General features: G+C 45.5%; 2 protein-coding genes across 11 annotated transcripts in view; one reads left to right on the forward strand and one right to left on the reverse strand.

The window, feature by feature from the left end:
- Nucleotides 1-12,404, forward strand: part of Cracd (capping protein inhibiting regulator of actin dynamics) — a 48,524-nt gene extending 36,120 nt beyond the window's left edge. For 2 of the 4 annotated variants that reach the window (XM_057771116.1, XM_057771118.1), the window contains exons 6-8: nt 6,370-6,560; nt 7,845-7,995; nt 10,687-12,403. In XM_057771116.1, coding sequence (XP_057627099.1) covers nt 6,370-6,560; nt 7,845-7,995; nt 10,687-10,847 — 503 coding nt within the window. In that variant the 3' untranslated portion in view covers nt 10,848-12,403. The other 2 variants (XM_057771119.1, XM_057771117.1) reach the window with 2 other exon arrangements.
- A 1-nt stretch (nt 12,405) lies between these two features.
- Nucleotides 12,406-26,464, reverse strand: part of Aasdh (aminoadipate-semialdehyde dehydrogenase) — a 36,636-nt gene continuing 22,577 nt past the window's right edge. For 3 of the 7 annotated variants that reach the window (XR_009057237.1, XR_009057234.1, XR_009057238.1), the window contains 9 exons: nt 25,613-25,728; nt 23,546-24,329; nt 21,453-21,616; nt 20,432-20,554; nt 18,620-18,751; nt 16,448-17,605; nt 15,100-15,236; nt 13,929-14,205; nt 12,406-13,265 (listed from right to left, as the gene is read on the reverse strand). Coding sequence is in view for 2 of the 7 variants with exons in the window: in XM_057771120.1 (XP_057627103.1) it covers nt 17,213-17,605; nt 18,620-18,751; nt 20,432-20,554; nt 21,453-21,616; nt 23,546-24,329; nt 25,613-25,728 (1,712 nt within the window). In the remaining 5 variants the exon portion in view is untranslated. Of the gene's footprint in view, nt 13,266-13,928; nt 14,206-15,099; nt 15,237-15,505; nt 17,606-18,619; nt 18,752-19,789; nt 19,852-20,431; nt 20,555-21,452; nt 21,617-23,545; nt 24,330-25,612; nt 25,729-26,464 lie in introns of those variants that run through there. The other 4 variants (XR_009057236.1, XR_009057235.1, XM_057771120.1 and 1 more) reach the window with 4 other exon arrangements.

Here is a 26,464-nt window from a genome sequence, read left to right on the forward strand (position 1 = left end):
GCTGGGATTAAAGGCGTGCACCACCACCATGCAGCTATCATTAACCATTTGGAACAAGTCTGTAGAGGTGATCAGAAGGAGAGTTTTCTAGGCCAGAGACTGCCTTCCTTCTGGGTGGCAGATGCAGGAGGGAGGGAGGGAGGGAGTCAGGGCATCAGCTTTGCTGTGGTGTGTAAAATCCCGTAGTGCCTTAGTCCCAGCACTTAGGAGGCAGGGGCAGGTGGATCGAGGCTAGCCTGGTCTACAGCCCGAGTTTCAGAACAGCCGGGACAACACAGAGGAACCCTGTCTAGAGAAAGAAAGAGAGAGAGAGAGAGAGAGAGAGAGAGAGAGAGAGAGAGAGAGAGAGAAGAAAGAAAGGGTCAGAACCGTTGGCTCTGACTGCCTCTTCATACTAAACGTTTGGGGTGGCTAGACAGTCTGCTGAACTGGCTTTTATGCTTCATAAGAATGTTCAACTAATCTTTCTAGAGATAAAGTTGGGACCGCGGCCAGGAAGCTTCTCTTTGTAAGTGTTTAGATTTGGGGTGTGTTTTGCTTCCTTGAGAAATGTTGGCTTGGTTGCTTGTCTTCCTTTATGGAAGCCCCTAGGATACCGCTGTTGAGTGCAACATGTCAGAGACCGTAGATGAACATGGTTGTGTCTTTCAGCAACGTCAGAATGGGTCAAATAACAACCAGTTCACAGCCATATCAGTTTTATTGTTAGCTGCTTGCCAAGTAGTCTCTCTTTTCCTTGGCCATTGGCAAACCAAGTTCTCTTATTCCAATCTTAATTTCCTAATATTAAATCCCACACCACACACTACACCTCAAACATAAATACACACATACACATGAACCATGTGTGCCTGCATGGTGTTAAGCCTCAACCAGGTTTGAGGAATCCGAAGATGCCTTATTGGAGGCAGGGAGGTGATACATCACCGAGTAATCAGAGAGTAAAACAACAGCTACCCCAGTAGGAGGGGCTGGGAAGATGACTCAGTGTATAAAAGCACTTGCTCTCACAGAGAACCATGGTTTGGTTCCCAGAATGGCACCTCACGCCTCTCTGTAACTCCACTTTGAGGGGATCCAGCACCCTCTTCTGGCCTTCACACGCACCAGGCACCCATGCAGTGCACTTGCATGTAATGCACGCCAAACACCCATATACATAAAATGGGAAATAAAGTCTTGTATACACAGAGAGGGAGAGAGGAGAGAACCTGCTACAGAGAGGCATGTTGCCAGGGAAACGGAGTTTCATTGTTAAACCAGGCCTCAGACCTTAGGGTTGAGTCCAGCTGCAGAAACAGCTGGAGGTGAGGACCATGGAAAGGGTTTGGTGTCTTTATGGGGTACAGGTGAGCAGGCTGCATCCTTCTTCCATGTAGTGTGCTCTGTCAATCCTCAGGCTTAGTCTTTCTCAAATGATTTTAATATGCTCGTGTGTCCATAGGTTCCCAGGCAAATCCTGTTGCCTTAGGGTTTCTATTGCTGTGATGGCACACCATGACCAGAAAGCAAGCTGGGGAGGAAAGGGTTAATTTGGCTTGAACGGGGTAGGATCCTGGAGGCCACGGAGTGTTGCGCTCCCGCTCCTTCAGCCAATAGCCACTGAGATACCAGCCCACTGGGGCGTGGCCTCTCTCCCTTTAAAAAAGCGACCACTCCCCTCGGCTCGCTCTGGCTTCCAGCTCCACTTCCAGCCAGTAGGCTCCATTCCTGATTGCGTAGAGGGCTGTTGTCTGGGACAGTGATCTGTAAGTTTTTCCCCCTTAAAATAAATAACCTTTCTAATAATCTAATTCCAAACCGGTGTGGGATTGTTTGTGACTTACACCTTCAATGGAGGGGTACTCCTTATGGCTTGCTCAGCCTGCTTTCTTATAGAACCCAGGACCACCAGCTCAGGGATGAGACCACCCACAATGGCGTGGGCCTCCCCCATCAGTCACTAATTAAGAAATGCCTTGCAGTTGAATCTTGCAGAGGTTCCCTCCTTTCAGATAACTCGAATTTGTGTGTGAAACTAACATAAGACTGGCCAGCACAACTGTGCTTTGTTACCAGGTGGTTCTTTTTCCTTTTAGGAATAAGCCTATCAGTCTGCCCCGTGGGTAGCTCTAGACAAGCAACGTCTGAGTGCATGAGATGCAGAGCCGTCCTGCGTCTGCCTCTGTCCTCAAAATGGAGCCCAATACTGGGAGTCACCTGGGGCAAGGCACAGAATGAGAGCCACTGTCTACTCAACAATGCAGTAACTCAGAGCAAGGCGTAGCATGATCTCAGCAAGTCCTTTTCCTCCTCATTCTTCCACTTTAGAGGTTTGGTGGTGGCGTCTTCTGTTCAGCCATGCATCCACAAGGATGGGCTCCAGCAGCCCCCAGATCATTTCCTTTAGTTCTGACAAAGTGGGCTCCTCTGGCTGGGGCAGGCCGGCTCTCCAGCTGACTCCAGTGCCTTTCTCTTTAGCACCTTCCTTCTTCCACCCATTTCAGGAAGCCATCTCTAGACTTAAAGTGCTTAATATACTTAGTATACAGATTAAATCTCTTGATAAGAATCATGCCCTTAGCCAGGCATGATGGTGTACATGTTTACACCCAGCACTCGGGAGACCAGGGTGGAGGGATCTGAGTTCAAGGCCAGCCTGGTCTGCAAAGCAAGTTCCAGGACAGCCAGGTCTACAAAGAGAAACTCTGTCATGTGGGGGTGGGGGTGGGGAAGAATCTTATCCTTAATTTTCTTATTTACAATGGTGCTGACAGCATGCAGAGTAACAGTGTAACCTCTTCTAGTTTTGCTAAACTTCTGGGGCCATTCGTTTTTAACATCTCATAGATGTGGCCAAAGGAACAACTCCATGTTTTCTAAATGGCCCAGAGAATATATCCAGGGCACTTCTCCTCCTTACACTTGTTTTCCATTTTGGTGAATTACTGGAAGATGGTGGTTCAGCCCAAAAGACAAGTCCTCTCTAAATGACCTGTTTACGTCACGTGTTTTCCTAGACGGGCACAACTCCTTGAGAGTAGCCCATAGATCCTTTCCTGCAGTGACGGCTATTTGATGGGTGAGCTCATGTTTTCCTTCTGGCTTTAGCTTTTGTGGTATTGGCAGTCCCTTTCAGCCTCATCCCTCCCCCATGAAGAAAAGCCCATTTGTCTCAGATCTCTTTTGCTATCCTCTTTTTAAATTGCCTACCTTTTGAACTATGGCTGAGTCTATCCTAGTCAGCAACTGCAACTCGGCTGCTACCAGCAGCGGCTAGCTGCAAGAGCCTCAGCCTGAGGAAATTCTGTTCCCCCAGGCACCGACTCTTTCAAAACTAAGAGGGTGCCGGGCAGTGGTGGCGCACGCCTTTAATCCCAGCACTCGGGAGGCAGAGGCAGGCGGATCTCTGTGAGTTCGAGACCAGCCTGGTCTACAAGAGCTAGTTCCAGGACAGGCTCCAAAACCACAGAGAAACCCTGTCTCGAAAAACCAAAAAAAAAAAAAAAAAAAAAAAAAAAAAAAAAAAAAAAAAAAAAAAAAAAAAAAGGACTTATCTAAATCTCTCTCCGGCTAGAGAATTCAAGATTCAAGGCTGAGGTAGAATCCTCCTTCCCAGAGAGGCTGAATAGCAAGCAGCTCCTTGCATCTCCCAAGAAGCCCTTGTGATTTTTCTCGCCCCGCGTGCCCCCCCCCCCAGCCCTTCTCCACCTGGTTCCACCCTACAGTTTCTGGTCAGCTAGTTGCTGATGCAGTCTCTGGCCTGCAGGTGAATTTTATTTAATCAAACACATCTTTGCATCATTAAACAAATGTTCCAGAGCATAAACAAAAGTAGCACACCTCATAATAATATTCTATAACTCTTTGATTTTTGTAACTTTCTCTCTAAAACTATTACCGCCCCAGTTTCTTCCCTGGTAGTCAGATTTTGGATTGTCAGACTCCAGATTAAATAGGCTGGTCATGGTGCTACATGCCTTTGATCCCAGTACTTGGGAACTAGACGCAGATAGATCTCTGAGTTAGAGACTAGCTTGATCTGCATAGCCAGTCCCAGGCCAGCCGGAGCTGGCTCATTGATTAAGATCTCATACCACTGTTACAAGGACCAGAGTTTGGTCACCAGCACCCACACTGGGCGATTCACAACTACTTGTAATCCTGGCTCCAAGAGGATCCAATGCCTCTGACCTCTGTGGGGGTTGTGAGTGTTACAGCTCTGATCAGCAATGGTATCCTGACTTATGTGGAATCCAGTCTATTCTTAGGACAGCTCTGGACGGGTAGAACTGCAATAGGAAAGCTCTGAAGGCTGGAGCCACAATAGGAAAGCTCAGCCCTGGAGGGAGAGGTATCCTGGCTTGTCCGGAAGTCAGGCGATACCTGAAGCTGGGGTGCGGTGAACGTCATAGCCCTAGCTGAGCTATCTGCTGCCATCCAAGATGTTACTTCTGCTACACTCTGCTAAAGGGGAAGCCCCTGCAGAAATGTAGCAATCTCCCCCACTCCAGGAAAAGCTGTTAGTTTTTTCTGCTCAGTCTTGCTCAGCAGTGATGGTCTTCTGTTCTGCTCATCCTTCTAAAAGAACTTCTCAGCAAGGTTTTTCAACTTCTCAGCAAGGTTTTTCTGCTCCGTCCCATAAGGGACATCTCAGCAAGGTTCTTCTATTGTGCATCTGCAAATGAAGATCTTCACCCAAGACTCTTTTAAGAGATTTGTTTGGGAAGGAGGAGTCCAGGCGAGTGGCTGCCTCTGCCACAATGGGAAAAGACAGCACCCCAACAGAACTGGCAGGGGTGGGGGACTTACATAGGGCTTCTTAGAGGTGGAGTTTTCCCAGGGAGATTTTTCTGCTCAAGGATTGATTAGTTTTCCGGCTCGGGGATTGGTTAGTTTAGTTGGTCAGGGGCAGAGTTGGCTCTGGTTTCAGGGCCAAATTGTATTTCTTTCACTAGCCTTTTAAAAAGATTTTTAGCTCTTGTTTTGGGGCTGGGGTATATTTTTTTTCACTGGCTCTGGTTCTAGGTCCAAAGTGTGTTTCTTTGGCTCTGATTTCAGAGTCAGGGTGTTTTTCTTTGGTTCTGGGTTCAGGGCTAAAGTATTTTTTTCACTGACTCAGGTCTCAGATCCAGGGTGTTTTTTTTTTTTTTTTTTTTTTTTTTTTTTTTTTTTTTTTTTTTTTTTTGGTTTTTTGAGACAGGGTTTCTCTGTGGTTTTGGAGCCTGTCCTGGAACTAGCTCTTGTAGACCAGGCTGGTCTCGAACTCACAGAGATCCGCCTGCCTCTGCCTCCCAAGTGCTGGGATTAAAGGCGTGCGCCACCACCGCCCGGCTTTTTTTTTTTTGGTCTTTTGTTTTGTTTCACTAGCTCTGGTTTCAGAGCCAGGGTGGGTTTCTTTAGCTGGCCCCTTTTCCCTTTTCAGGCATATACATGCGTAATCTTTAAAAGTGACAAATTTAAAATTTCATAATTTCTTCACCCCTATGAAATGTCTTGCACATCCTCTTTGAATACCGCTGGCTAACAAAGGAGCCTGTCTTCCAGAGGCTATGTAAGGACCGTAGGACATCCAAAAGGAAGTCTAGTCTTCAGCTACCATCTGATTTTCTCCATGTCCTGGTGGTGGCTGTTTGATGGTCCTGTACCATGCAGGTCCATAGTAGGTGGCCCTGGACTGTAGAGAATGTGACTATGTAGCAATGATTATTTTGTCACAAGCTTTGGGAATATCCTTGGCTGAGGCTCAAATAGGAATCCAATTTTAATGTCATGTTTATGGTCCTGGGAGCCAGACCTAATAAGCCTTTCCACTTGGTCTTTTAGAGTTCGTGGGTAGTATATCAGTCTTATAAAATATGACCCGTAACCCCAGGCTACTCTACGCAAACTGCAGTTCTCAGGAAATAGACTTCCTTCCTTTTTCCTTTTAAAAATTTGTCTTTTTAGTTTCTGTTTGTGTTTAGGTAATAGATGGCAAGACACAAACACTGTGGAGTCTAAATTCCCCTCAGCAGCTACCTCAAGTATACAGCACCGCTGTTTTTTTGTTCTTCAAACACTGGGGTGCCATATAAAACATTTTTTGAGAAGAACGTTTCCGTTGCTAAAAAACAAAGGCCACCGAAACAATGAACCACATACTACCTGGGTCTCCCATAAACTTGGATTTTTATCACATCGGCAATTTTATTTTCTTACAAAGTAGTTCCACTTTAGGGAAGAAAAACGCCATTTTCCTGTTAGTCAGAGATGTCACCTTCCCAGCCAATGGGATCCCTTGGGCATCAGCATAGACGTCATGCACCTGTCAGGAATTATGCCACAGTCTTACGGGAAGAGACACTAAGCCAAGTGCTAGTCACAGCAAACGTCATCTTTCCTCCGTAGAGAAGCCCATGCTCCAGAGCAGGCACTCTGTAGATGGCTCCAAATTAACAGAGAAAGGTGAAGCTGCTCAGCCGCTGTGGATAACGTTGGCGCTGCAAAAGCAAAAGGGGTTTCGTGAGCAGCAGGCGACTCGAGAGGAGAGGAAGCAAGCCCGGGAGGCCAAGCAAGCAGAGAAGCTCTGTAGAGAAACTGTGAGTAGCCCTCCCTCTCCATTATCAGTGTTGCCGTCCGAGCTTAGCTCTCCTCCAAGTCACCCGGAGGTGCTGTTTATATAGAGGGCAGGGAAGTAGAGAAATTGACTGCCTTTAAATCAGGGAAGCATTTTTTAAGCAGCAAATTTTAAATTTAACTTGGTTATACTCTGCTTTTAGGCGAGCCTTATTTGGCAGGATCTAAGATGGATGTATTAACAGCAGCTCCCATACTGTGCTTACAGGAGTGTCCCTGCCCACCGATCTGAGGTTTCACTTTCCATGGTTTGACTTGTGGTCAATCATGATCTAGAAATATTAAGTGGAAAATTCCAGAAATTCATAGGTTTAAATTGCCATTTTGTAAGATGAAATCCCTTGTTCTATTCCCGGAGACAGAGATACTTGTTGCAGGGAGCCGCTTGTTCATCCTGGCCGCCCGAAGCCAAATAATCACCCAGAAACTGTATTAAATTACTGTTTGGCCCATTAGCTCAGGCTTCTTATTTGCTAACTCTTACATATTAATTTAACCTATTTCTATTAATCTGTGTATTGCCACGTGGTGGTGGCTTACCAGCTAAAGTTCCAACCTGCATCTGTCTCTGGTGGCTCCATGTTCTCTGACTCTGCCCTTCTTTCTCCCAGCATTCACTCCAGTCCTCCCCGCCTACCTAAGTTCTGCCCTATCAACAGGCTAAGGTAGTTTCTTTATTCATTAGTGGTAATCACAGCACACAGAGGGGACTCCCACATCAGATACTCTTTGTCCAGTGTTTGGTATGTAAAATGAATTTAAAAATTAAAAAAAAAAAGAATGTTCCCAAGGTGTGATTGTGATGATACTGGAGATGAGCAGATGCCAAGGAGCTGTAAAGGCCTTCCTGAGGTGAAAGTGCTTGGCTTAATAAAGAACAATCACAGACTGAAGTGATTGAAATCTAAGGTAAGAAGGAAACAGAACAATCAGCGATTATTTCTGCCCGTGGTTTTAGACATCCCACAAGGATCTTAGATCTTGGAGAAGGGAATTACTATAAGTAGGAGTTGGGGAAGTGAGTTTGTTCAGTGGGCAGAGTGTATCTGGAGCCTTGTTCTATGACCTAAGTTTCTGATCATCTTGATGGGGCTCGTCCTGGAAAGTAACTTCCCGTCCTTGGTACATGGCACTGGGCCCTCACTGGAGGTCTGCCCCGAACACACTGCTCACAGGTGCAGCTCAGTCCCTCGTGGCGGGGCTGAGAGGTGGTGCCCTGAAAACATGCTTTCTCTGTGCTAATGCAGGTCAGTGTCAGCCCGCAGCCTGGAAGCAGAGCCGGTTCCCTGCACAAGTCTGCCACTCCGTCAGAAGAGAAGAAGCCTGAAACTGCAGTGTCCAGGCTCCAGCGCCGAGAACAGCTGAAGAAAGCCAACACTCTTCCCACGTCCGTGACAGGTAGAGCGCCGGTACACCCTGGTTTGCCCGAGAGCAGCTTTATTCCCTGTCATGGAGTGACTTGGCACAGCATCTTAGACATCACAGAGCACAGGCTCTCAAGACCCAGTTGTAAACACTGATGCTGATGCAGGTGGCAGGAATTCCCCAGCTCTCAGAGGGGAGACAGTAAAATGCCTGTGCAGTCATCTCCTTAGAGTTTGTAGTCTTCGCTACCTTCCATGGTGTAAATACGTCAGCTGTGGCTGATTTGACACCAACTGGCTTGCCCTGGTTTCTGAACATTCAATAGGACAATGTGAGTCATCACCAGTACCTCATTGCCTACCATCCATTTTTATTATCTATCATCTGTCTGTCTGCCTGTCTACCTGCCTGCTACAGCAAGGAAGGGCATCTACCATTAAGCAAAGAAAGACATGAGTATAATAGGCTAGGGGAAGGCGAGGTGTAAAGTTTAGGCAAAACTGACGTAGAGCGAGCCCGGGCTTGGAAGTAGACCCCAGGGTCCTGTCATCTGAAATGACAAGATTGTTCTAAGTGTGTGAAAGCCGCCACCTGGACCTCTGTGGAAGCTGGAGGTGGCAGCTGCTTCTCTGTCCTAGAGCCACAGCATCTCCACTGACAGGATCCCAAGAAGAGGTCTCGAGTCGCCTGACTTTGGAGAAAGTTTTCTCAGCACTGTGTCCTGGGTGTTAATAACAGTCATCTGTTTATAACAGATGTAAAAATGGCCCATAGTGGTCCACTATTTCCTTGCTACAAGTCACTTGGAGGATGGATAGTTGTGAACTGCATGAACTCCCAGGACATCTGCTTCCCTATGCAGCTGCATTATTCCCCAGGGGCGTGTCTGTCTCTGTCCCTTTACAGGAGGCTAACAGAATACCCAAAGATGAGGAACCTACAGAGCTGGTTGGAAAGTGAATGGACAAGTGTGTACACAGGGAGAGAGCGAGCAGGCAAGCTCCTACAGTAGCGTGAGGAAATCAATCTACTTGTGAGGGCGGCCCCCAACACCCAAGCACAACCACTAGGCTTCTGCCTCCCAACGCTGAAAAATTCATTGCCACCACACTAGAAAATTAGTCTTCCTACATGTGAACACCGGGGAGATAGTGCAAACCGTAGCCATATCTAAGCCCCAACCCCAGCCTCTCCCATTACTAACATTCAGGCATCTGTACTGGCCTGTCCTTAGGGGCTTGACAGGATAGTCCTAGCTGCAGCTACTAAGAGCACCTCACTACTTTTCCCTTAAAAGGTGGGCCTTGCCCACCTCTCCCCCTCTCTCTTCCTCCCTCCCTCCCTCTTTCTCTTTTTCTCTTCTGCCACTCTTATCCCCAGGGACCGATCTCTGCCCCTTTCACTGTCCAGACAGGCCGGTATTGGATGAAGGGGCCCAGTGCTCTGTTATTTGGAGAAGTGAGACTGTCGTCTGTGGACTAGGGTCCCAGCATGCCTCAGACCTCTGGCGGGCTGGAGGAAGCATCAGGAGGGCCTGCCGAATCTTGTGGCACCAGTGTTATAATTTATTTTAAAAAATGACGCGAAGGAATCATGCCATATAACAGGACTCACATGGGAGGTCTACCAGAAGAGGAGAGAGAAGGGCCAGAGACCGGACCCTGGGGACAAGAATGGCGAGAGAGAGAAGAGAGAGAAATAGATGGGAACGTAGTGAATGTGCACAGGAGGTGCTCTTAGTGGCTATAACTGAGGACGTACCCTGTCAGGACCCCAAGGGCAGGCCAGTACAGATGCCTGAATACTAACACTCATGCCTTGGCTACCTGCTTCCTGAGGTCTGGAGACGTGGACATATTAAAAGGCTTCACCACCTAGTGGTAAAGTAGGACACTGATCTCTGGGACCTCCAAGTGTTCTTTCATTTGCTCTTACAATGAGGGTTCTAAATGTTAGACTGAGTTTTTTTTTCCATGAAAAGTGGAAGCTTCAAGGCCCAAGAGGTCATTCTTTTCTCAAAAGGATTATTGCACTTTATAATAATGCTAGCTTAATAAAGCTAAGAGTTGCTCTGTGGAGGAGGCAGCCTGCTATTGACTTCACCAACTTGCCAGGCCCCATGGCCCACACTTGTAATCTCAGCACTTGGGAGGCTGGGGCAGGAAGACCAGGAGTTCGGGACCATAGGAGTTCCAAGGCTCGCACCATCATGCCTGGCTTGACTTTCATACCACTAAGTCAAAATCTTGTTCTGGAGAGGGGACCACCTTTGAAATGTTTGCTAAAGGGTACAACATTTCAGAGAAGTTCAGTGAGTACCTTTAATCCCAGCACTCAGGAGGCAGAGGCAGACATAGATGGATCTCTGAGGCCAGCCTGGTCTACAGAGTAAAATCCAGGGCAGCCAGGACTCTTACACTAAGAAACCCTGTCTCAAAAAATATGTAAGTAAATAAGTAAACAAATAAATAGAAAAGAAAAGGAAATCTGTTGTGTAACACAGTTACTAGAGCTAACAGCCTACTGGATTCTTAAAGTCCTAAGAGCAGATTTTAAATGTTCTTATGTAATTCTGTGAACAACAGCTAGTTAGATTTTGGTGTTCTGAGGTGTGTGTGTGTGCGCGCATGCATACATCATTTCATGTATAGTAAGTACATATAATTCTATTGACTAAAATGTTTGTTTTTATGTGGTTCTTATTTCTTCGTTCAAACAATGCAGTGGAGATCTCAGACTCTGCGCCCCCAGTACCGCTGGTAAAGGAGGTCACCAAGAGGTTCTCCACCCCAGACGCTGCCCCCGTGTCTACAGAACCTGCCTGGCTGGCTTTGGCCAAGAGAAAAGCAAAGGCCTGGAGCGACTGCCCACAAATCATTAAGTAAACAGTGACTCTTTCCCATGTCTGTGGCCAGTTGCTGGCTCTTCTCTTGCCCTTTTTATTTATTTATTTTTTTATATGCGATAAAGAAACCAAGTTAGGGAAAAGAAGCATGTTTTATAGGCTCTAAAATAATGTTTAGAAACTGCACTGGTGGTGTTCATTGTAAAGAGTGTATTTGCACAACCCTGGGTCCTGGTGCCTTGAGCTCCCCTAGTTCTCAAGAGACAGTTTTGTCTCTTGAGCAAAATCTGCAAAGGAGAACTCGGGAGAGCCTGCCATGCCCATCTGTGCCCATCTAAATCTGCACAGGAAAGCTCAGGAGAGCCTGCCATGCCCATCTATGGTCCCCACATATACATGCACACCCACGCACCATTTCAGATTATATCCTTTTGCCAATCTATTACTCTTATTTTTTATTTTGATTCTCTACTCTTCTACCCTAAGTGTTTGCATATGGAACAGTGACAGGTTCACGTGTACATAAAACATGGTGTCACTCTCCTGGACGCAGTGACTAGGAGAACAAGGAAAAGCTGGCCCCCAGCTCTGTGCCTGGTTTTCATGACTTTTTTCCCACCCTAAAACCACTCACACTCATACTGACTGATCCATGGTGTACCCTGTTATAGCAGTGCCCTCTTTAAAGACCAAGGACCATCTGGCCTCGCTGGCTCCAAAGGAACAAAGTCTGGGTCAGAGCTGTCGCTGAGAAGACTCCTCATGCTGCAGTGGCTCTCCAGCAGCCCCGGCGGCACTCCCAGATAGATCCTGGGAGCACAGGGCCTAGGATATAGATTTTAGGAGAAACCTTTCAGATGAATTCTGATGACATCCAAAAGTTAAGAACCTGGTGTAATCTAGCTTTTCACATTATGAAGAAAAGGCTTGTCCACCCAAAGATGCAAACGTGAGACAAGAAAATAAAACTGTCACCCAAACCAGCCATTTATGTACGATAGTTTAGGTTGCTGGCATTACATGCCTCTGAAATTTCCCCTTGGCCTTAAGGGAAAATGAACAAGCCAAGATGTGTGACCTATTTGTTCTAAGGACTTCTTTGTTCCTTTCTTGTACTTGAATAATTCAGAGTCGAATGTTCCAAAGCATTTACAATGTAGAGCATTCACCTTGATACCTTTAAAAAAAGAAGCATCTCAGAGTTTTACGTGGCCTTGTTATCATACACATGTGCACACAAAGAAGGGACTTGGCAGTGTCAAAGCCACATGTATTTATGTTTTTTTCTCTAGATTTGCTTTACATGACACTAGACATACCAGTAAATGCCTACATACTGCTGGTGATCACTTTGTATTTCCCGGTGTTGGCATAGTTTCCTTTTCTAGGTGTAGGATCTTAGCCCAGTGCAGGGGATTCCCCCTCCCCTTTTGTTCTCCCGCACTAATATATTTTATAGCATACATCACTCAATTTCCTCTGTGCTTACTCAATATGCAATGTGCTGTCATTCTGTCTGCTCCACAGGATGACAGGGATGCTGTTTACCATATAGAAACCATTTTCTCTCTAGAAACAGTGGCTCAGCTTCATGAAGCAGCTGGCATGTGTGGTCAAGTGGATAGCTGTACTATTGCAAGTTGGACTTAGTATTATATTTACTGGACCTTCAGACTGTTAAGAATCAATGTAACTTTTTTGTTGTTACTGCTATTGTAAGCAACTAATATTCCACTGCACGTTTCCCACACTGGTGTTCATTTCTAAATCTTATGTGTAGACAATTGTTAGTTCAATGATTTCCTCACTGATAGAACACCCAAAGCCCTAAAATTATAGAATGGGAATCTTTCCACCCAAAACCCTACAGTTATAGAATGGGAATCTTTCCATACAAAGCTCTAGAATTATAGAATGGGAATCTTTCTACACAAAGCTCTAGACTTACAGTGCCACAGTGATTCTTCCAAACTGGCTTCTTCCTCCATCCTCTCGGCTTTGGCCAGTACCATAGTCATGGCAGTGAACAGGACCAGAAATAAGATGGCTAAGGAAGAATAGGGCTGGGCATGGTGGCGCATGCCTTTTACCCAGCATTTAGGAGGCAGACACAGGTGGAACTCTGTGTGTTCAAGGCCAGTCTGGTCTACATGATGAGTTCCAGGCCAGCCAAGGCTACACAGTGGAGACCCCGTCTTAAAACAAATTAAAGACTAGTAGATGCGTTCATACTGACTCGATACCATGAGCCCACACACAGTACAAGATATAGCATAGTTAAAAATGCCCCACGGATATCTTTAAAGAAGAATCTACTGAGGAACAGGCGGTCGTCCTTCTTGCTGAAAAAGCACATGCTCAAGATTATATTTCCCAGTCACCCAAACCTGCACTGAGTACCAAGGAAGTGTTATTCTGCTTCAGCTGTGTTGTCTGAGCAACAAGCTATGGGGACGTTCTGTGAAAACAAAAGTTCAAGACATTTTTTTAATGAATGACTGCTATATTAAATATACAAGCTTTTTAAATTTAAACATACTCCTGACAAGGTTATATGGTGATTAACCTCTGTTCATAGACTTACATATGGAAGTAGAGTTTTTGTTTAAAGATGTTTCAAGTGCAATTGTTTCTTATAAAACATGATTACCATGAAATTCTCACTTTAGCTGATCATCTACAAATGTATAGTATGTATCCACCGTCTCTTCTCGTGATTTTAGTTTGCTTATTTTAAAGCAGCAACATTAGCTACAAGTGTCTTGCAATATTTTTACCAACAATAAAATTAAGTAGATACTTAATAAAAATTCCTTAGTGTGATTTTAATATTATTTTGAGATTTTTGGTTGTATACAGTTTGAATGTAAAAAAAAATGTCCATTATTTAAGGGAAAAGACCTTTCAATAAAATACTGACAAGACCTTTGGCACTGATGAATGTCCTTATTAAGCTGAACTTATCCAGATGGCCATCTACGGGCAATCTCTTATTTACAAAGCTTTGGAAGAACAAGAAAAGGTTCAAGTTGTTTTTAATGCTGCTGTGTTTATCCTACCTCCCACCCCGCCCCAAATACCCAGTGGATGAACATATATATGAACAAGGCCAGATGTTTACCTCAAGTCCACATAGGAAGTGAGTGGTCTCAGTCTCGGATAAAATGATCTTGCAGTCTCTTTACTCCAGGATGACACATGAACAAGGCCAGATGTTTATCTCAAGTCCGGTAGGAAGTGAGTGGTCTCAGTCTCATAAAATGATCTTGCAGGGGGCTGGAGAGATGGCTCAGCGGTTAAGAGCATTGCCTGCTCTTCCAAAGGTCCTGAGTTCAATTCCCGGCAACCACATGGTGGCTCACAACCATCTGGATTGAGGTCTGGTGCCCTCTTCTGGCCTGGAGACATACACACAGACAGAATATTGTATACATAATAAATAAATAAATAAATAAATAAATAAATAAATAAATAATAAATATTTTTAAAAAAAAGATCTTGCAGTCTCTTTACTCCAGGTCACAGCCCAGCAGCATCGTCCTCAGCTGAGGGCCGGCTACCACAGGCTACATCTTGGACTCTGAGCATTTGACCTGCAAAGACAACTTGGTGAAAACGGTGAGGTTGGCTTGGGTTGCACAGCAATATTGATGAAGGCCTAATGTCACCGTATTATCAAGTCAAAACTGTGTCTGTCTGTGTGCCTGTGTGTGTGTGTAATATGGGCACTTTTGCCTGCTTAAAAATACTAAATAAGGGCCGGGTGGTGGTGGCGCACGCCTTTAATCCCAGCACTTGGGAGGCAGAGGCAGAGGCAGGTGAATTTCTGTGAGTTCGAGACCAGTCTGGTCTACAAGAGCTAGTTCCAGGATAGGCTCCAAAGCCACAGAGAAACCCTGTCTCGAACAATCAAAAAAAAAAACAAAAACAAAACAAAAAAAAGCTAAGGGGCTGGAGAGATGGCTCAGCGGTTAAGAGCATTGCCTGCTCTTCCAAAGGTCCTGAGTTCAATTCCCAGCAACCACATGGTGGCTCACAACCATCTGTAATGGGGTCTGGCGCCCTCTTCTGGCCTGCAGACATACACACAGACAGAACATTGTATACATAATGAATAAATAAATATTTAAAAATACTAAATAAGGACCTAGGGATATAGTCCAATGGTGGAGTGCTCACCTCGCATGAACAAAGCCCTGGGTTCAAGCTCGAGCAGTACACAATACACATACATGACTCCCCCACCTCCCCAGCTTTGAAATAATGAACCTAAGTTGATAAATAGATCCCACCTTTAAAAACCTTTAGCTCAGTCTACAGAGATGGTTCTGGTTAAGAGTTCTTGCCTCATACAGAGGACCCAGGCTCAGTTCCTAGCATCTACATGGTGCCTCACTCCAGCTCCTGGGACTCCCACATCTTCTGGTCTCTGGAGGGAATGCATACACATGGTACACTTAGATACATTCAGGCAAAAACACCAAAGATAAAAATCTTTTTCAGTATAAAGTCAATAGTATAGTCTGTTTATAACTCAAAACATATTCCGATCCTTTCTTTTCCACAGAGATCTTTAAACCCCAAGAAACCCACAAAACAATCTTAATATGTTAGGGTTCTCTAAAGAAACATAACTGATGAGATATATTTAGCTAGGTGGAGAGAGAAATGAAAGGCTATCGATACACTTATTGTGAAACCTGGAGCCTAACAGGATTGCTCCAGAGAAACAAGCAACTGATGGTCACAAAGGCAGAGATTCCAGAACTGGTTCATGAGGTTATGGAGACTGAGAAGTGCCACCATGTGGTGTTCGCACACTACAGACCTGCAGAACCCAGGGTATAGTTCAACTCAGATAAAGGCCAGAGGCTGCGAGACCAGGGAGCTGATGATGTAACCCGCAGGCCTGAGAAGCAGGGGACACAATCGCTGCTGCTGCATTTCCTTCCCAGACCAGGAGCTCTGATGTCCAAAGGCATGAAAATACCGTGAGCCTTGCTCGAGAAGACAATTTTCCGTCCTCTGCTGCCTTCTATGCCGGCACTCACTGTTGGCTCGACTTCAAATGCTAGCCAGTTTACAAACGACCTCATAATCCACAGCAAGAACTATGTTTTACTAGCTGTCTCTGTTCACTTGTCCATGACTGAATATCACAGAATGACTATAATCAATACAAGTTTATTTAGCTCTCAGTTCTGAAATCTGAGGAGTTCAAGGACCGGTGGCCACATCTTGTTATGTGTCCCTTACTGCAGAGTCCCAACCAAGGTGATGCTGGACATCACATGGCAAAGCAGAGCACACAGGCCTTGGTCTCTCCTCTTACAAAGTTCCAGTCCCTCAGGGTCAGCAGCATCCCCCAACACATGAACATGCACATGCACACACACATATCCTCATATAATCTTAACCATCTCACAAAGGTGCCGACCCCAAAGTACCATAGTAGGGTTATGTTTCCACCTTTTTAAATACACACAGTGAAGATATTTGGTGATTTTCAAACCAGCATCATTTTGACCAATTAAAACAGATGTTTCTAAAACATGCAATTCATCACCTGTCCTAGTTAGGGTTACTATTGCTGTGATGAGACGCCATGACCAAAAGCAAGTGAGGCTTACAATTCCATACCATAGTCCATCACTGAAGGAAGTCAGGAACTCAGCCAGGGCAGGAGCCTGGAGGCAGGAGCTGATGCAGAGGTCATGGAGGCATGATGCTTGCTGGCTTGCTCTTCATGACTTGGTCAGCCTGCTAAAGAAGCCAGAAACAGTCCAGGGTGGCACCACTCACAATGGGCTGGGCTCTCCCCTATCGATCGATAATTAAGAAAATCCTGTAGAGGCTTACCTACAGCCCAGTCTTATGGAGGCATTTTTTTTTTCAGTTGAGGTTCCCACCTCTCAAATGACTAGCTTGTGTCACTTTGACATGAAACTATCCAGCACACCATCACATTTGTAGTACTTAAAGTACTACAAAATACAGTAGGTGTGGGCTGGAGAGATGGCTCAGTGGTTAGGAGCATTGGCTGCTCTTCCAGAAGTTCTAAGTTCAATTCCCAGCAACCACATGGTGGCTCATAACCATCTATAATGGGATCGGATGCCCTCTTCTGGCATATAGGTGTACATGCAGATAGAGCATCATATACATAAAATAAATAAATGTTAAAAGTTTATTTAAAAAACTGTAGGTGTTTTATCCTCCCTTCCTAGAAGCTCCTGCTCCTTCTATAAGAAATAAATAGGGTTGCTCTCTATTGAAGTACAGCAGACAAATTCCTTACCCAAAATAGAATCTTTAATATAAAACCATCCTTTACAATCTTTAATATAAAACCATAGCTTTACAATATTTCCAACCATCTCACACACACATATATACTTACAAGGACTACACTTGATTATCACTACACAATAAATCCAGACAGTAAATGTAATTATTTCTGCACCCAATGATAAGCATGGATTCCCAGACCACAGGAGAAGAGAAAACTTCCCCCGGGAGTGCATGCACACTTCGCAGCTTGCCACTCTGAGACTCCAGGATCCACAGCTTCCCGTCAGTGGATGCGGCCGCCAGCAGGGATTCGCTGCTGCAGCTCTGGTTACTGAAAGCAAAGGGAGTTGCGTACACCCTCGCGGTAGTCTCAAATTTCCACTGCAGGTGACCTTCCATGCTACAGCAGTACAGAAAGCAATCATGGGAACCAAAAAATATTTCTCGTTCTGATGCTGGGATGCATGGGGATGAGAAGATTGGTCCCCCCGCAGAGAAGCGCCACACCTTCAAAGGAGAAGAGGAGGACGATCAGTCTTTCATCCAGCGCAGCCCTTTCTTAAGCCTGCAGGGTTTCTTCACACAGACAGAAAAGGTGAGAGGGAGACAACTGGGTAACTCCAGAGACCAAAAACAATGCCGGTTTCTGGAAAGCAGCTTCATTCTCCCACTGGACTGCTCCGGTGGTAAAAACAAAAACAAGTTACGTTACGATGCGGTTACAATTAATTCTGAGCTGCTTGAGAATTACTACTGGTGTGTTCAGAGACACTGTGTTTACAGAAAAGAAGTGTATTATGTCTTCAAAGTATGTTATTAACAATCTTGGACAGGGTGTGGAACTTGGCCTTTGTTCCAAAGCCAGCTCTAGAACAAAGAGAAAGGGAGAAAAAAGTCTAACTCAAGTTTTCCAAACCAAGTGAGATGGAAGCGGAATGAAGGAGTTTAAGTGTAAATAGTTAAGAGCTTTAAGCAAAAATCTGGGCATTGCCAGGTGGTACATGCCTTCAATCCCAGCACTCAAGAAGCCTGAGCCAGGGGCTGGAGAGAGAGTTCAGTGGTTAAGAGCACCACCTGCTCTTCTAGAGGACCCAAGTTCAAATCCCAGTGCCGATATGACAGCTCACAACTGTCTGTAACGCCTGTTCCAGGGGATCCACCACCCTCACACAGGCATATGTGCAGGCAAAATACCAATGTACATAAAGTACAAATAAATAAATTATAAAAATAAGAAAAAAAAAAGAGGTTGAGGTAGGCAGATCTCAGTTCTAGGTCAGTCTGGTCTACACAGTGAGTTCCAGGATAGCAAGGGAGTCCTGTATCAAAAGAAATTATTAAAAATAATAATATATATATACTATGTATATATGTATGTGTGTATATATATGTGTCTATGTGTGAGCAAGGGCTGAGAATGTAGCTCAGTAACAGAGCGGTCATTGATCACAGCAAGTCCCTGGGTCCAGCCCCCAGGGCTGGGGATGGGGTTACATACAGAACTGGATCACCTGCTCTCACCTGCTCTCCTGCATGAGTGAAGCAGAGCAAGCTCCCGTCCACACAGCCGACGCAAACGTACCGCTGGCAGCACCGTGGGGAAGAGAAGAGCGGCTGTCCACAGCAGTGCTTCCAAACTACACTCCCAGCAGCCTGTTGTGACCGAAGCAATTGAGAGCACTGAAGACGACTTACTAACCAAGCACCTTTACCATCTTAAAGTTACATTTGCTGATTTACTGTGTGCATGCACATGTATGTGTGCACACACACGTGCCACAGGGCATACGTGGAGGCTGCAGGACAGCTTGTGGGACTCCTGCTGTCAGGCTTGGCGGTACGGGCCTTACCTGTGGAGCCACTTTACAGAAAACTACACATCTTCAAGGCTGGAGCCCAGCAGTAACAGTGACACAGTGGCGTTGTAAAAAACATGACACTGGCACGCGCACACGTGCACACAGACACACACACATGCTCACACACGCACACATGCACACACACACATGCTCACACACGCACACATGCACACACACGCGCACATGCACACACACGCGCACACATGCTCACACGCGCACACATGCTCACACACACACACATGCTCACACACGCACACACAGACATACAGACACGCACAAAAAGTCATAAAATCAGTGCTGCTTCTCAGAGCCAGGACAAAAAGTCAGCCCTGAACATAAAACAAAGCCACACACTTTAAGGCAGGGTTTCTCTGTGTGACAGCCCGACTGTCCTGAAACTCACACTGTAGACCAGACTGCCTCCAACTCAGAGATCTGCCTGCTTCTGTCTCCCAGCTGCTAGGATTAATGGTATATGCCACCACCGCCTAGCTAAAATCTACCTTTAGAAAGGAAAAACAGCCAGGCGGTAGTGGTGCACACCTTTAATCCCAGCACTTGAGAGGCAGAGGCAAGCCTGGTCTACAAGAGCTAGTTCTAGGACAGGCTCCAAAACTACAGAGAGAAACCCTGTCTCAAAAAAAATAAATAAATAAATAAATAAAAAACAAGGAAAAACAATTTTAAAATTAGAAAGAAAAATGAACAAGACCTCTCTCCTTACAATAGACAAGAAGCTTTTTTGTTGCTGTTTGTTTTTGCTTTGCTTAGTTTTTTTAGAAAGGGTATCACCATGTAGCCCAGGCTGGAACACTATGTAGACCAGACTAGCATGGAACTCTTGGTGATCCACCTGTCTTTGCCCCCATGTGCTGGGATTAAAGGTGTTCACCACTGTAAGGGGCAAGCAAGAAGTCCTTAAAATGACTGAGAAAATCCGTCTAACAAGCCACAAACAGTCTGGAGAGGGCCAGCGATGAAGCCCACATGCTGTTCTTGCAGGCGACCGGGTTTGGGTCCCAGCACCCACGACTGTAGCTCGCAACCATCTGTGATTCCAGTTCCAGGGGATCCCATGCCCTCTTCAGGCACCAGACACAGGTGTTACACATACAAATAAATCTTTTTAAAGGCTAAAAATAACTAAAACAAATACAATAAAAACATGAACACATGCTACCTTGTTTTCCCAAATAATTTCAATCATTTTAAGTGAATTCTAACTCATTAATATGTGGATTATATTTAACTGAAAAGTACACAAACTTTTAAACATCAAAATCAGTAATAAGCCGGGCGGTGGTGGCTCACGCCTTTAATCCCAGCACTCGGGAGGCAGAGGCAGGCGGATCTCTGTGAGTTCGAGGCCAGCCTGGTTTACAAAGGGAGTTCCAGGACAGGCTCCAAAGCTACAGAGAAACCCTTTCTCGAAAAAAAAAAATCAGTAATAAATTATCAGTGGCTGTATGCCTACAGGATTTATAGCCAGTAAAAGCCCCCTCAGCGTAGCACAGTACAGGTGATGTGGCCTCAGGCTCAAACATGGAGAAGCGAAGAGCATCCCATCACAGTTTAGCTTCCAGACACACTTCTTTTCCTGAAAACAAGATTTTGAATTAATCAGGTGGTGCTCATTGCTAACAAGTCCACATACAACATTGCCAAGTTTTGGTTTATGTCCTTCTGGAGGTACTAGGATTGAACCCAGAGCCTGCGCATGCTGCACCAAGGAGCAGGCGCCAGCACCCAGAGGAATGCAGGCTTCTCTGCTCTTCTCCCTGCCCTCCCTATTCACTCACTCAGAATCCTCCTCCCTCAGCCTCGTCAGTGCTGGGACTTCAGGCGTGGACCACCATTCCGGGTAAGACAGCACAGAGCAGCAAAGGAAGTCACTGATACTGATGACTGACAACACACTACCATTTTCCCTTTGGACCGACTGGTCCCAGCCCTCAAACTGTCCTCCAGTGTCCTCCCGTCCACACAAGCTGCTACCTCTCGGGGATACAACTGTCAATCACTGTAATCTCAGTGTCTCATTTCATCACTAAAGGTCTGAAACATTTATGTCCTCAGCAGCTTCCTCCTGTGTGTTTATGCTCTTGTTTTTATTTTCTTCTGGGTTTTTCTAAACACTTATATTTACTCTTTATTTCTATTTATACCAGTGAGCTTTGATTCACTGTTATTTCAAAAAAAAAAAAAAAAAACCTACTGCAGTTTCCTTATAGTTTTTATATAAATTTGATATTTTCATGTAATGAGAGCTTAAAATAGCTTTTTTTCTGTTACGGTCATTCTGAATACCTCATATTGCAGAAATTATTTGAAAGAAAGTTAAAAATGTCTTAAGATGTTTAAATTTGACTAATCACTTCTTTCCAGACTAAACGTTATACGTGGACTATAGTTAATGCCTGCTTGCAGACTCAAGCTCACGCAACAGTGACATGCCCCTGTGTTTACAGTGTGACATGGATGCAGTGAATCCTTACATAGATGTCTAGAGCATACGCATGCTGGTCATGAGACCCGACATAGATGAGGCCTGTGGTGGGGTCCAGGGCTGGCGAGCTTTTGACAGCATCTTCAGTGGTAAATGCCCAATGTTTTTCTCCACTCTTACTTCTTAGAACATAAACTAATCCATCATAGCAGCCTACAGAGAAACAAAATATAAACGATGAGATTAAGATACATTGATAAAAATATTTGGTTTAAATGATGACAATTCATATTCATGCTCTTCTTATATACATCTGTTCTCACACCTGATTTAGCTTTCAGCAGACACGGCAGACCCTGACGAGCACAGTCCTGTAAAATCCCGGCTTGTGCTGGTCTGGCAGCACAGGTCTCTCACCCAGCCCTAGGCCTCAGCCCCGAGTGCTGAGTTACAGGTGAACACCTCCACACCCAGCAGGCCCTTGTTTTTAATATTACTGCGGGCAGCAAGACGGTCAGTAAAGACAGCTGCCACCAAGCCTGACGTCATGATACCCAGACCAACATGGGGGAAAGAGACAACCAACAAGTAGTCTCTCACCTCACGAGCACACGGACACACCCACAATGACAGAATTGGGTTCAAATCTGCCCTGGCTGTGACCGGATAAACTGCCCAGTGTCACAGAGCCTCGGGTTATTCTCCTTTTACCCAACCGTTACTGTAACAGTACAGGTGCTCAGAGCTGTTTGAGAAAAGTTAGCATGAATAACAACCAATGTCCACTGCGCATTTCCTATGTACTGGGGGTTTTTTCTTTTGAGACCGGGGCCATTAGCCCAGGCTAGCCTCAGGTATCCTAAGACCTTCTGATCCTTCAGCCTCCACCCCCTGAGTGCTGGGAATACAGCTGTGCATGATCACACCATCTGGTTTATACAGTGCTGGGGATTGAACCCAGGGCCCTGAGCAGGCTAGGCAAGCATTCTGCCATCTGAGCCACATCCGAGCCTACATTTTTAAATACTTTAGCATAATTATATCCATACTTATGGATGACAACAATGGAAGCAGGTTAACAAACAAAAGGGCCAAAATTTCAAAGTTACCATGCGGCAGCATCAGGATCTAAGAACCGGTATTCTTAGTAACTCCACTGAACTTCTCTTCCCAAGTGTGGCTGTGAATGAGAAGGTAGTTCGGGGATCCTGATGTAGAAAGGGTAAAAACCTCCAAATGATGTCTCTACAGAGACCTGGGCACACAGAGTCAGACAACGTGGATGGGACCTGAGGACGGCCATTTAGGATGGCTTCAACTGCTATACTTTACGATGTTCTGCCCATGGCCAGGTCATCGCTCTTGAGATTCAATTTCCAAGCCTTCATTGAAGAGCTCCGTTTGTGCCTTACGGTGTACCAGTGGACTGCAGGCTTGATTAATCCTGCCCAGAACTCTTTGAGAATTGCCATGGGTTTAAAATACAGCCACACATTCTAAGACGTTCTTCCAGAAATGGAAACTAATTCTCTCCCCTGAGCAGGGACTGGACCGAGTGATCTATGTTTAATGAACACAATTAAGCAAAAATGATGGCCTCCAGTTTTAGAGCCTAGGTCTTTAAAAGGAACCCTGTGTTCTTGTGGCTTTCTCTTTGGGATCACCCGCTCTGAAGGAAGTCAGATGCCGTGCTGTGCAAATGTTCAGACAGCTACAGAGAGAGGCTTCTTAGCAAAAACCAACTAAGAACAGAGGCCCTGTGCTGACAGTGCTGTCTGTGAGCCATCTTGAAAACAAACCTGCCACTCCACATAAAGCCCTCAGGACCTACAGAAGCATGAGACCTCGATCATCAGCTAAGTGCCTCCAAACTTCCTGACCCAGGGACACTGCGGTGGGTCAGTGGGTTTCAACATAATGTGTACCACAGCATCATGCTCTATGACAGTTTCCGTTTCTCCATGAGAAAAGTGAGGTGGTAAATTAAACATTGCCAAAGTCAGAGTATAGCAATACAGAGCTAAGCTTCCATCTGGGTGTCAGACTGAAAATGTGTGTGTGTGTGTGTGTGTGTGTGTGTGTGTGTGTGTGTGTGTGTGTGTGTGGAATTTAACTCTACGAACCTCAGATTCAGAAGCTTACCCACTATAATAAAATTTCCACACTTGGACACGCATGCCGAGGATTCAATTCGATCTCCCAGGAGCTGTTCCCATCTCGTCTTCCCAGAGTAAAGGTCGACCGCTTTCACTCTGTGGGAGTGGGAGCCGATGTACACAGTTGTGGATGACGGATCGGCAGCTGCCATCACCAGCAGAGGGGACGCATCTACACATTTGCCCGTGTCTGACCACCACCTCTCTCGCAACATGGTCTCAGCCCCTGCCGCAGGTTTCCTCTCCTGAGAAACTGATGGCTTTTCCAACTTCTCCTCAGGAACTGGAGGACTTAAGTCTTTTGGTGCTTGAGTGTCAGTCCGTGAGATTAAATCAGGGGGACAGACTGACAGGCAGTGTCCTAACTTAGTTAAATGCCCCCAAGTGCCCAAAGACAGGAGCTGACTCCCTCTGCTGAGAGCAATCAGAGCGTTTGCCTCGCTGTCGTGGGCAAAGGGCAAGGCCGGCTGTGCAGGTTTGCCGCTGGCTTCCTCTGGGTCCGTGTCACTGAGTTTCCTTTTCGTGGCACAGCCCTTGCCGACTTTCAGGTCCTCCTGTGCAAACACGGTCTGAACGATGTGGTTGTACACCTCTAAGATAGATCTGCTGAGAATAAGCTCCAGGAGCCCAGGCATGGGTGTGCCAGTGAGTTTTTCAATCTCATTGAGGAGCCACGTGGACTTGAGGGAATCGCCGCCACTATCTAAGAAAACTGAGTCCTCGGGAACCTTCCAAGCATCCTCGGGATCCCCAGGGAGACTCAGAATAGACTACACACAGAGAGGGAGAGACATGGTAAGAGGCCTGAACACAGGACTGCACACGTAACAAGCGATACAGACAGAATCATAAAAAATGCTAACAATTAAGATAGTTAAAAATTGTTTTTTCTGTTCTAATGATTATCACTGTACCACCAACTCTGTCAGGTTCACTCTATAATCTCTAAATATGATGCCCTTTAGAGCAGGTTTCCTACCTGTAAAATAAGGAATAGGTCACAGAAACATCCGCTTCACCAACTAGTCCCTAAGATCCCCACGGCTGATACCCCTACATGGAAGGATACTGTCCACTTCATATAGCTCAAACCTGCTTACAGTGAGCAATAACAACACCGTCCTCAGTTTTTTTTTTTTTTTTTTTTTTTTTCGAGACAGGGTTTCTCTGTGGCTTTGGAGCCTGTCCTGGAACTAGCTCTTGTAGACCAGGCTGGTCTCGAACTCACAGAGATCCGCCTGCCTCTGCCTCCCGAGTGCTGGGATTAAAGGCGTGCACCACCACCGCCCGGCAAGTCCTCAGTTTTTAAGACTAACTAAATGCATCTACTTCACAGAAGCATTCAGAAAATCTACATCTTTTTACTGCTGTTGTTTTCGAGACAGGGTTTCTCTGTCCTGGAACTCGCTCTGTAGACCAGGCTGGCCTCGAACTCACAGAAATCCACCTGTCTCTGCTCCCCAACTGCTGGAGCTAAAGGCCTGGGACACCAACGCCTGCTGAAAATGCTCCCCAACTGCTGGAGCTAAAGGCCTGGGACACCAACGCCTGCTGAAAAATCTACATCTTATCTAAGAACATTTGCTGGCCTATTGGGACATATTAAAAAATGCCTGAGCAGTAGCACACAGCTACTGCATGTTTCAACATGCGATGGCTAGCCCACCCGGTAGAGCACGCGATGGCTAGCCCACCCGAAAGAGCACGGTTCTAGCATGGCAAGAGCACAGGCACTGCACTGCCTCTCCTGAGAAAAGTCACGTCAGTAGGCGAGTAGACACGAGCACCTTTTAAACTAGCTCCCTTTCAATGAATGTCTTTGTGAGACAGTTACTTAAACACTCCAACCTTTAGTATGAACTGACTGGACTAAGGAAGACATGCTACTTGGCACCTGGACAGAAATAACATTTTAAAAACATATTTACTGCTTTACTAGGAATACTAAAATTCCCTACAAAGAATGAATTACAGAAATAAGTTTGTATTTAAGAAACTGTAGCCACAGAGAAACCCTGTCTTGAAAAACCAAAAAAAAAGAAAGAAACTGTACCTTCCATAAATACTGTAATTTTTCCCAAAGTTCCTCTTTTCCATGGATCTTATTCCTAGGCTCCGAGTTTATGTAGTCTAAATATATCTTGTTTAATTCAGAAACATCAATTTTTCCTTAGTATGAAGAGAAATAACAAACATTAAAATAACATTTAAACCTTAACCATGCAGCTGAGGGTATAGCCAAGCAGTGAAACATGTGTTCAGCACCTACGTGGGCCTAGGCTTGATCCCACCCCATAAAATAAGCAAATTAATTTTGCCCCAGAGTCACTGTGTTTATCAGCCACACGCTCTTCACTGTAAAGCTCAGAGACCATAGAGCACAGAGAGTCAGTTCTGAAGGCCAATGCTATGAAAACAAGAGGGAAGGAGACGCTCTTTATCCACGGTAAAAGGCTCAAGACGTGGTCTCGAGTATGCGTTAGATAAAAATGCCACGGGTAAGGAACTATCAAGAATGCATGCACACACACACACACGATGCACATTAAAATGTCTGTGTGTGTTCTGTGTAAATCGATACAACTCTTGGGACTTGACTCTCTCCATCGCAGCATCAAGTCATCAACCCACCAGGCCGGTGCTGCAACCATTTTTACCACTGAGACATCTCTCTTGCCTCATAGGGATTTTTTTTTTCTTTCTTTCTTTCTTTTTTTTTTTTAAAGCAGGATGTTACTATGTAGCTCAAGCTGGTATCCTCCTGCCTCAGTCCCCAGTGCAGGTATGTGGCCCTCCTTGTGTCTGAATTTAAGAGTATATATTTTGCAGCCTGGACTATACAGTGAAATCAAGGCTATTCTGAAATACATATCAAGGTCCTGTTGCCAAAAGGGAATATAATTTG

Source organism: Chionomys nivalis, chromosome 6, assembly GCF_950005125.1.
Source record: "Chionomys nivalis chromosome 6, mChiNiv1.1, whole genome shotgun sequence".
Classification (NCBI taxonomy): Eukaryota; Metazoa; Chordata; class Mammalia; order Rodentia; family Cricetidae; genus Chionomys; species Chionomys nivalis.